General features: G+C 38.3%; 1 protein-coding gene across 2 annotated transcripts in view; it reads right to left on the bottom strand.

The window, feature by feature from the left end:
* Positions 1 to 11,986, bottom strand: part of GPR155 (G protein-coupled receptor 155) — a 45,876-nt gene that overhangs the window by 23,520 nt on the left and 10,370 nt on the right. For both annotated transcript variants that reach the window (XM_006744589.3, XM_031040491.2), the window contains exons 3-7: positions 9,707 to 10,106; positions 7,573 to 7,738; positions 6,522 to 6,677; positions 4,448 to 4,531; positions 3,743 to 3,860 (exon numbers count right to left, since the gene is read on the bottom strand). In XM_006744589.3, coding sequence (XP_006744652.1) covers positions 3,743 to 3,860; positions 4,448 to 4,531; positions 6,522 to 6,677; positions 7,573 to 7,738; positions 9,707 to 10,106 — 924 coding nt within the window. The remainder of the gene's footprint in view (positions 1 to 3,742; positions 3,861 to 4,447; positions 4,532 to 6,521; positions 6,678 to 7,572; positions 7,739 to 9,706; positions 10,107 to 11,986) is intronic.

The following is an 11,986-nucleotide window of genomic DNA, read 5'->3' as shown; positions in this document are numbered from 1 at the left end:
TAATTTTTGGAAAATGCCCCAAATCTAAAGGACAGAACTTAATACAAATATAATGTGAACTTAATACAAAAACAAATGTTTTAAAACTCTTGAGCGTTCCTTTTATCTTAAACCCAATTATTTATACAAGCAACATCCTATTTAATAAATCCTACATAGTTACAGAATCTTAGAACTTCAGAGTTGGAGGAGATCACTGTTTTAAATTAACACCTTCATTTTATAGATATGGACGCAAGGGTTTGCCCAAGCCACATAGCCAGCAGAGGGCAGAGCAGGACTACAAACTCTATCTGTTTCTAAAGCTCAGATCCATGGACCCCCTAGGGTTCTTAAGACATATTCTGCGGGATCTAGAAATTTCTGTGAGAAATTTTAAGCCTATTTGGTATATTTTCTTTCTTTTTTTTTTATGTAAAGATTTTATTTATTTATTTATTTGACAGAGAGAGAGACACAGTGAGAGAGGGAACACAAGCAGGGGGAGTGGGAGAGGGAGAAGCAGGCTCCCTGCCGAGCAGGGAGCCTGACGCGGGGCTTGATCCCAGGACTCTGGGATCATGACCTGAGCCGAAGGTAGATGCTTAACGACTGAGCCACCCAGGTGCCCCGTATTTGGTATATTTTCAATGATAATCATCTAGATGCCCATCTTATAACCAAAGCACTGTCTCATGATCTGAGAGCTAACATTTGGTTTAACATTAAGCTTGAGCCAAGTGAAGGCCAAATATCACAACACATGGTCCAAGTGAAGGTTCTGTGGTAGTCAGTCTGAAGAGAGAAAAGCAGTGAGATGAACCAGGTCATAAGCCCACACATGAAAGTAAAGACAAGCCACGCTAAAAAAAAAAAATCCTAACCAGAGAAATGAGTTCCATTTCACATTTCAAGTTGTGATTCAGATTAGCAAAACAAGATCCTTTGTCATGTCATTTATGTTGCTAATTAGAATTACGGAGTTTGTAATTGGGACTCTCATCTGTGAATCTGCTTCGGTTTTAAAGCTGTATATTGCTATAGATAAGGAACTCATACCCAGACCTAACATTGTACAGATTAAGTAACACTGTGCTAGGATCATACAAATGAACATGGAGGCTCTTTCCAGGGCACCCACACCATACTCAAGCTCAAGAGGTACTTTAATACCACTGCTCCTTCCTAAATACATTTGTGCACTCTATAGTTCTAGGTTTTCAAAGTGCCAGGGAAAAAAGGTACACAACAGTGTGCCAACTGTTATGGTAGTGAGGGCACTCTTTGAAGTTCTAAAGGACATCATTCATGCCTTATGCAAAGACTGATATACAAATAGGCCCAGGCTAGCCCTGGGTCTCTCTTGGGTTGCTGGCGGAAGCCGTGAGAGTTCCTGCTTGAATCAGTTAAACTCTTTGGGTCTCACTGAACTCATTTGAAAAATAAAGAACTTACACTACACCAGTGTTTCCAAAGTGTAAGGGACTATAGGTGGTATAAGGGTGAAATTTTTTGACTAGTTTTGTATTTATTTTAACATGTATGTGAAAAACTAGCACACGAAACCTGGGATTTTATTAATATAAGGCTCAATTTATTTAAGTAAAAAAAGTGAGTGAATTTTAAGGAAAAACAAAAAAAGGACAAGTGGCATGCAGATACGGCAAAAATTGTGAAGATGGTATGCAAATGAGTGAAACTGAAAATGGCTGAATAGCATGATTTAAAATGACACTTTAGGTCTAAAATTCTGTTACAGCATAATAATCTCACGGTTAAAGGACACCCTCACTGGGATCCAGGAATTCAGAACAAGGTCTGTGGAACACTTGGGGATTTTTGATACACTGATCTATTTGCTGCTCTCCTATTAATTAGCATTAATAAACCTAGTATTGGAGCTCGAATTGTCCATCTGTATCTGGAAAAAAAAAGTCTTCAGGCCCTTTTACTTGATATCTCCTGAAAACTCTAATGCTAGGGCGCCTGGGTGGCTCAGTTGGTTAAGCGACTGCCTTCGGCTCAGGTCATGATCCTGGAGTCCCGGGATCGAGTCCCGCATCGGGCTCCCTGCTCGGCAGGGAGTCTGCTTCTCCCTCTGACCCTCCTCCCTCTCATGCTCTCTGTCTCTCATTCTCTCTGTCTCAAATAAATAAATAAATTCTTTAAAAAACAAACAAACAAAAAAAACCCTCTAATGCTACACAAGATGTGTCCCTAGCTAGATCCCAAGACCTGACCTTTACTGCTCATCTGCCTGTACCCATATACCTTTGTCCCACATTTTTCCTTAAGTTCTTCTTTCCAGCATAACTTAGGCAAAGGATCCCACAGGCACAACATCGCATGATGCAAATCGAAACCACCCCTCGAGCAATGGAGGAAGCAACAGGTGGCCCAGGCCACCCAGGCCAGTTTGAGCAAAATCCCCAACTCACACCTGTGCAGATGGACCACGGAGTGACCTCTGGGATGACCAACAGGCACATCTCCTTAAGGTGCATGTGTGACCTGATGCCCGCCTTGACACATACGATGACAAGGCTTCCCTATCTAAATATTCACCCTAACCCTAGACAAAAGGAACCCATTCACCCTTGCTCAGGGAGTCACAGTTTTGGAAGTTATTCCCCACGATCTCCTTATCTGCAGCAAATAAAGTTTCCTTTGTGCAACAACTCACTTGGTGTAGTTTCTACCTTGGTGGCTCACCAAGGAGCAAACTCATGTTGGTTGGGTTACAGATGCATGCCTTTAATAAGCACACACCTTCTCCTGTTGGCACTGAATTTTTCATTCTATAATTCCTCACCACATTGTTGCTTCACTTCAAAAGGCTATTGACTTAGATGAGCCCTGCTTTTGATCTTGAAGGCATGAAATCAAAGGCTTGTCCCTCGAAGCCACTTCCTGACACCTGCCTCCTAACAGTGGTTATGACCAGCCCTCCCATGCTACAGTTTCCTTTTATGTGCCATTGCATAGATTCACATTTGTGGTGTGAATGCAAAACAGCCACACAGAACATTTCGCAAACAGATCAGAATGTACGCGTCCAAATTAAACACTATACCTCAAAATGACAAGATGCTAAAATATTTGAATGTCTTTTTTGGAGCCAGTTGAAATGAGAAATAGTCTTTCTTACTGGGTACTCTTGTATTTCCATACCCTTTTATTCCTTAGTTTTCTTGTTCTCCTATAACCACTTCCCTTGCTGTTTAGTAATATAGTTCTTGTTGTTGACTGCCTACCGCACACCAGGCATAAATACCCATATCTCATTTAGTTCTCAAATAAGTCTGTAAGGTGTGATAACCCAGTCTCACAGATGAGGAAACTGAGATGGCAAAAGTTAAGCTATCTGCTGGAGGCAGAGATAGAATTCTTCACTCAGTTCAGCTGCACTCTGATAGTGAGCTCTGGGACATACCTCACACGCCTCACACATCTCTGCCATTCTCTCCCTCCTTTCTCCACTTGCCTTTAGTACCTGATCTCTTGCTGTTTCCAAAAGGGAGCTGTGCTAACCATGGCCAAGAGCCAAAGATTCCAAGGAAAAAGACCCATGTGACCGGAAAGCCCCTGCATCCGGGCAGAAATAGAGTACTATTTCTCTATACCGTGGAAACGGAACTTGGCTTTGCACACTGCCTGTCTAGTGAGCACAAGGGCCTGAGAGGATGCGTTAGTCCTGGGTTACGAGCCTTCAAATAGCTTCTCACGATGGGAGACCTAAGTTTCCATTCATGATCCATCTTACCTGTCCACAGGTAGGTACTATAGAGGGAGCTGTACAATAAAACAAACACCAGAATTTGTCCAACAAAATTTTTTTCTTTAACGAAATTCCAGATCATCATTCCGGCACAGACAATAGACTGCAGAAAAAATTATTAACAAAGTCAGTCATATTCATGGGAGTCAGACAACTGTTTTATTCATGGCAAATTCATTGTAAATATTCATTTTAAATTACTGCTGAGTAATTATCATGCTAGCTATTCCAAAACTTCAAGTTTTAGGATAAAAGCCCTTCTTATAGTCTTTACCAGTGTATATATTTAACTGAAACAAACAGCATTTTAAATACGAACCCTATATTTAGTAATGGTTTACGTAAAAAAATGCTAAACCTCTTCCCATTATAACTTGAGACATGCGAAGATTTGACTAAAAGAATAAGATTGTGAGAGAGTTCAATTTTTAGTGATTCAGTTATTTCTATTAAAAAATGCAAAATTATCCCTGAACGCCACTATTAGCCTCAACTTTATACAGTTCAAGACCTATGGTGGTGTATAATAAGTTAAGGATACATTAATGGTAATCAAGTTGTAATGGATTGCAATTGGTAAAAAATGCTTTCGACTTTATAACTGGGAAAACCCAGCCACATGATTTTCTCCTCTATAGTAGAATAATCAATGAAAAAAGCATAGTTCTAAGTATCTGTATGTTTACTAACCTGAGCGATGAGTAAATTAGTTGTAAGCATATGAGGGAGCTGTTTATATTTCTTACTCAAAAGAAGAATAGCCAGAGACCAGATCTTAAAGACAAAAGGTTCAAAAGTTATTCAGGCTCCTTAACCTTCATAACTACTTATCAAATAACTCATTGATTAGCTTCTTTAAAGGATTCTCTTTATCTTGGTTCAGAAAGAAATTCCAATATTTTATTTACTTTAATCTGCCTAGTTCCCCAAAGAGTATTAAGGTAAATCACCATACCCAAAGAACAATAAATAGCACGGAGATGCAATAAGATGGATGGACCTAGCAGGTATCATGCTAAGCGAAATAAGTCAGAGAAACACAAATACTGTATATGATTTCACTTCTATGTGGAGTCTGAATAACAAAGCAAATGAACAAACAAAGCAAAACAGAAACAGACTCATAGATACAGCAAACTGCTGGTCACCAGAAAGGGGAGGAGCTGGGTGGCAGGTGAAACAGAAGAGGCGGACTGAGAAGTACAATTATAAAACAAGTATGTTCTGGGGATGTAATGTACAGCATAGGGAACATGGTCAGTAACTTTGTAATAACTTCGAATCGTGACAAATGGTACCTGGGCTTATCATGGGGATCATTTCAAAATGTATAAAATGCATAATGTACATCGTATAACTACGATGTACTCCTGAAACTAATAATTATATGTCATTTATATTTTGGGGAAATCAAAGCATGAGAGATCCTATCATAAATTAACTCTTCAAAAATGACAGGGTTGGGACGCCTGGGTAGCTCAGTCAATTAAGTGTCTGCCTTCAGTTCAGGTCATGATCCCAGGGTCCTGGGATCAAGTCCCACATCCGGCTCCCTGCTCCACGGGGAGTCTGCTTCTCCCTCTGCTTGCCACTCCCCTGCTTGTGCTCGCTTGCTCTCTCTCTCTCTCTGACAAATAAATAAATAAAATCTTTAAAAAAAATGACAGGGTCTTTAAGGACTAATGCCTTGATCAAGGCCATGTTCTAACTTCCCCTACCTTGGGTGGCTGGGGTAGGACACAGGCTCACAGTCAACTATTCAGGAAAAGATCTTTAGTGGGAGATGCAGTTACAGTGCATTCTTCTAAGTTTTCTTTTGATTCCACCATTGGCTCATGCGGTATCTAAATTCCAGGCAGTCTGACTTCAAACAATGCAGATAGCCCACCTTAAGACGAATTGTCTTGCATTCCTCATATTTATAAGGATTGGGTTTCTATTCTCCCTCTAAAGGGGCCAGCTAAGTATGCTGGGTGATTTCCTTCTTTCTTCTTCCCACCCTATCAATCAAAATTTATATCATCTCTCTCCCTAGACTGTCCTCTTATCAAAGAGCACAAATTTTAGGAATATGTAACAGAAGTGAAATTTCCTAAAAATTACATTAATTACATGTTTATTTGTTGTCCATATACATGTTCACCCCTGCCTCCTTCTTTTAACAGTAAAAGCTGTTTTTTTTTTTTCCCAGCCAGAATACTGCTTGAATTCCATAAGCAAGTTGAGCTACAAGATACTCTAGTTGTCAAATGTTTAAGTATTTAATTTGAACTAGATTTCTCTCTTTTTTTTTTCCTCCAGAAAGCTTCAGTAGCATTAAATGGGTGGTTGGACATCCCTCCCGACCCCATGATTCTACAATTAGCTAATACTAATAGTATTCGTAGAGTGATTTGCCATTTGCAGATGCTTTTCACCTATATTGTCATATGTAATCCTTAAAAAAACCCATGGAAATAGGTAAAATTTGTATCTCTATGTCCTAGCTGAGAAAACTGGAGCTTAGAAAGGCTGAGACATACAGCTAGTTTGTGATAGCGCTAAAAGCCAATCTAGGTCTGACTAAATCTCATGCCTTGTCTGCTCCACGACCCTAACTTTCAAAAGGAAAGACACAATTTTACATTTTATGGGCAGGCTTTAGCTTTCTCTATTGCATAAGAGATTTTTAGAATAGATTTTTAAATCCCTAACTTTCTGTTACCAAGCTATTTTCAAACTCATTCTGTGGTTTTCATTCATATTTACAGTGAAACGTACTTACCAAGGAGACAAGGCTGATAATACTTATATCAAAACTAACATTCTGGATGGCATACGCCAATGGCTTAGGGTCCATAGTGGGAAAGGTTAGTAACCAGGCAGAAACGTACATGATTGGTGCAGACACAAATGTGCTTACTACCATCCCTGAGGTTATCTGCAAAAAATGAAATCAAATTGAGAAAAGGGCCATAGTCTCAATTAAACAATGACCCCTAAATTTTAAATAGCCACAGCACACTAAGGCATTCTAAAATAAAAGCAAGAGTCAGGAAAAAGACACCATAAATTCCAGCATGTTCTCTAATACTATATTCCCCCTTTCTGAGAGTCCTTAAAAGAAAACACAGTTAAGTTCCTTTGGCTCCTCTTCCACTCTATGCTCAATTAATATTTGCACATAACCAGAACTAAACATCCCAAGCTGATGGTTATCTTAGGTTCTAGAAAGTAAACCATATTAATGATCTAATTAAACTGATGACCAGTTTCCTTCCACACTATTTCATAAAATACAGGGCAATAAAATCAATTTGAAAAACAAATTACCAGGTAAACATTTTACAGATTAAATAACGGAACTAACCTTTGTTAAACAACTTAGTTCCTTCAGGTTATATTTCAAAAACATTTAATGCTATAGATAACATGTGCAATATGCTTAGACACTGTTAATAATTTGGTGTTAATTGATTTTAGCTATTTACTGCAATTGATTATGTGGTGTTTTGCATCTGGTGAATTAACAGTGAATGAAACAGATTTTTTTTATCCAAAATTTCAAAAGTTACCATTCTATAAATAACCCTTAGGTTTCAGCAGAAGTACAACAATAAAATATTTAAAACTAAAAAAGACTAATGAAAAAAGTGATGACTGAGAAAAGACCCCAGATTAAATAACTATTACTTGATGTTACATGATGCTTCCTTATTTACAATGAAGTAGCTTTCACCTATCAAATTCTCATAAAAGAAGGCTGATCTCTGTGTTTTAAAATTTCATTTTTCTACTAACCATACAATCGAACTTAGAAAGTAGTATATACATACAATCTCTACTTCCATGTTGAACTGTGTTGCAAAGATAGCCACTCCTGGTGCTACAGGAAAGACACCATACAAAAACGCATAATTTGATAAACTTGTATGGTTCACTACACTGTCGCCCTTGTCCAAGAGTTCCACCATTTCTCTGCACAAAAGTGGCAGCACCAGGCTGAAAAAACAAGAAATGGGTCATTCACTTGATATCAAAGTACGCCGGTCCCCAAGGGGGCAATCGTTCTATTGAACTTGGCATTAGGTTATTCTTCTCCTGCCCAGAAGGTGTATCTATTTGCATGCACCTATTCTCTGCATGCCTACTTGTGAACATTTTGAAAGAATCAAGAATTCAACTTGGAGCCACTTAGGTGTAACAATATTCTAAAAAAATGCTTTCAACATCAGGGATTCAGAGGAAAAAAACTCAACTTTGGTTCTACAAATCATTTTCTCTCAAAAAAATGTTTAAAAGTTATAACTGTAGTAGCTGTTTCCTGTTTCCTCAACTAGAAAATGGAAATGTTAAAAGAAAAAAAAAAGGGGCGCCTGGGTGGCTCAGTTGGTTAAGCGACTGCCTTCAGCTCAGGTCATGATCCCAGAGTCCCGGGATCGAGTCCCACATCGGGCTCCCTGCTCAGTGGGGGGTCTGCCTCTCCTTCTGATCCTCTTCCCTCTCGTGCTCTCTGTCTCTCATTCTCTCTCTCTCAAATAAATAAATAAAATCTTTAGAAAAAAAAAAAGAAAAAGAAAAAAAAGAAAAAAAAAAGATTGATAATCTGAGCAAACTTTTTTTCAAGAAAATTACTAAACTTCTTTTTGGAAAGAACCCCTGATCTTTATTATGATTTGGGGTTTAAATGGATCAGGTGTTGATAACAGTGCGGCTCGATTAGATTCTGAAAGCCAGTAGAAAAACAGGGCATCTTACAATTACCTCTTCATCACTGTAAAGACAAGGGTTTGGCAGAGGAATTGAAACAACCAAGCTAGAGCAGAAAAGTAGTGAAATCCAGACCTGCTGGAGAGTCAATTATTAAACAAATCCTTCAGGATTCCATAGAAAGAGCATATAAGGGAAGCTGAGCTAATGAAGCTTTCCTTTAAAAAGAACAAGGCCCGGGTTGGTAACATTGTCATAGTAGCACCTAGAGATATGCTCTAGTACGGAATAAAAAACTGCTCTTATCTGTATTTTTTAATTTAAAAAATAGATTAAAACATCTAATAGGGATCAAAGACACAGAAAAAAGATTTTTTTTAAGAAAAAACATTTTTAAAATGAGAATATTCAAATACTACTTGTAAGTTGAGGTCGACAATACTATTAACATTAGAACCATATTTATTACTGCGGCAATACTTAATACTTTGTTTCCAACGAACATAACACCACACCATAAATAATTTTCAAAAGTTATATTCATTTTTATTATTTTGAAAATATAGACACTATTTCATATTGCACCGCTTTCATGAATTTAACTGCCTATACAAGAACTAATTTCAGTAGTTAAGTATGCCCCAAGTGCCTTGGGGTAGTGTCACAGTAAAATTATGTCACCTACACCATGAAGTATAACTCTATGGCTAATGAACTAAGTAAGCTGAAGAACTGTAACTAAGGAACTAATAAAAACTTTATCTGATAGGCTAGGATTAGATAGTTGGTAATAATCATTTGCATGGACTTTCCTATTTAGGAAGTTCAATCACCCACTGAATTGTAGAGTATTTTCCCCAAATTCATGAAAAAAAGCTTCATTCAAAATTATTGTTTTCATCATGACCAATAGGGTTTTAAAAGATTTGGAAAAGTCAGAAATCCTATAAAATTTCCTTTAAAAATATGATCAAACTGGGACATTAGGAGATATTAAGTAAAATTATATAAAAGTTAAGGGGAAACCAATCATCTTTATCTTCTGGCAGTAAAATGGAAAGAAGAACCTACACAGAATAAGGCAATAACCTTCCACAATATACCAACATCACATTTTCCTTTAAATCACAACTACTCAGTTAGGAGGGAGTATTACTATCAGATTACTTAAAGGAGAAAATAGTTGCAGACACATCTAATGAACTGGCTAAATAAGGCTTTCACAAAGTATAGTCCCCAAGTTAAATAAATGAAACTTACAGTTTAGCTGTGATGAGAAGAATTAGTACAACAAATGCTGACTTCTTCAGTTTCTTTATTTTTCCCACCATTGTAAGACCCAGATAAAATAGAGCTGCTCCAGAGAAAGAATTTGCAAGTCCATCAAGAAAATTTTCCATATATACGGGCACCTTTTGATCAAGAATAAAATTGAAGGCAATACCAATGAAAACCATAAATACTATTGGATTCTGTAATACACGCAGAAGTCCAAGTCCTACAATTTTCACTTTGTTTTGAGAAGCATTTTGAGTGTCTTTCCACTTCTGGATTTCACAGAAGATAAATCCTATAGGGTTCAACATCATAAGAGATATGGGCGCCACCAAGTAAATGTACTGGAGATATTCTGGGTATGTAGTTTGATATAAAGCTTCAACTGCAAAACACGAATTAAAACCGCTTTAAAAATGATTACCACAGAAATGCATTAATAAATTATGTACATAATGTTTTCCATACTTAATTATAACATATTGTAAATTAATATAAATAGTGCACAATGACCTCATTAGCCTACTTTGGAAAAGTAAATTTTAGTAATAAAGCTTATAAGGAAGAAAAGCACATTATATTAAATGATATTTAGCCTATAAAATGATAATCAACTTTAAAAAATTGTTAGTGAGGGGTGCCTGGGTGGCTCAGTCAGTTAAGCATCTGACTTCGGCTCAGGTCATGATCACAGGATCTTAGAGGATAGAACCCCATGGCAGGATCCCCACTCAGCAGGGAGTCTGCTTCTTCCTCTGCTCCTCCCCCCTCCTCTCTCTCCTTCTCTCTTAAGTAAATAAAATCTTTAAAAAAAATATTGTTTGTGAAACCCACTGATTTTTACTATGTAGAGGCTAAGACTAGTCTCAAAAAAAGGGCAGAATTGTAGAATTCTTAAAATTCCAAATACAAATCTAGTAAGGAATTAAACACTTAAGTAGTAATAGCAACAAGGTGGTTTGATTCCCTTAAGAGAGGTTTCACTGGAGTGGGGAACCAAACCCACACTACAGGGGTGGAGGAGAGAGTAGGAGACAATGAATGAAATAATGAGCACTGAAGGGATAGAGTCCAATCTATCATGGAAAAGAAGTGAAGATGGCAGGTGGCTCTCAGATAAAAAGCAGAGGAGTCAGGCACTGGAGGTCCCTCCAAAGTCCAAAAATGATGAGTAGTCGGAAGGTCAGGAGTTCAGAGTAAGTCAGATAGTTGAACTATTGCGCTTAATATTTCCCAGATGCCTAGGTCCAGGATGAGTTGTGGGGGTTGGTGGCTGAAAGGGAGTAGAGGAAAACATCACTGGAGTTGGAGAAGTCAGGGACTGAGAAGGGAGAGGATTTAATGGGTAGTTCACATGGATGCTAAAGTCAAACAAGCTAATGGGCAGGGGCACCTGGGTGGCTCAGTGGGTTAAGCATCTGCCTTTGGCTCAGGTCATGATCCCAGGCTCCTGGGATTGAGCCCCAGTGCCGGGCTCCCTGCTCAGTGGGGAGCCTCCTTCTCCCTCTCCCTCTGCCTGCTTTTCCCTCTCCCTCTGCCTGCCCCTCCCCCTGCTTGTACTCTCTGTCAAATAAAAATATAAAATCTTTAAAAAAAAGAAGATAATGGCAAAACTTGGGGGTCAAGAAGATGACAATGAATCAGATATTAAAGTCTTCACGAAATGAGGAGGAATGATCAGAATGAGGTCAGCAGATGACAGCAATGAGGATGAACAGACTAGGTAGGCAGTATGAACCCCAAAGAAGCAGTTCCTGCAAAAGAGCAGAGAATAATGGCCTCACAGAGGTACAGGTACGAGGTGGCTATGAGCAGGGCAGCTCAGTCTATATGCAGGATGCAGGTGAAGAGAAAATAAACAGCCTCCATTTGAGGGGAATGAAAAGGAATGAATGCCTTTAGGAAGACCCAGTGAAGATGCTGAAGAATGAGGAATGAAAAGGTGGATCTAAGGAATGTTGGGGAGTGGAATACAGTAGAGTCATGTCAGTGCACATTTAGCTAACACAAATTCAACTACACTCTCTTAGGAAAACAAAAGATTCATTTTTTGCCCCCATAAGGCATATTCCCAAATGCAAACTAAATACTTCACTTGTTGGCTGAAGAAAAACAATGCTAGAGAAAAAAATCTGGCTGTGTTAGACTATGAGAAATGGTACGATATACTCAAAGTATGTGTGCTGTATTTTGTGGGTGACTTAAGGGATTTTTCGAGGATGTGACCATACATGATGACTTTAGAACCTAACCAGTCATAAAATA

Source organism: Leptonychotes weddellii, chromosome 3 (assembly GCF_054177405.1).
Source record: "Leptonychotes weddellii isolate Sample4059 chromosome 3, ASM5417740v2, whole genome shotgun sequence".
Lineage (NCBI taxonomy): Eukaryota > Metazoa > Chordata > Mammalia > Carnivora > Phocidae > Leptonychotes > Leptonychotes weddellii.
This window is presented reverse-complemented; position numbering and strand designations above follow the sequence as displayed.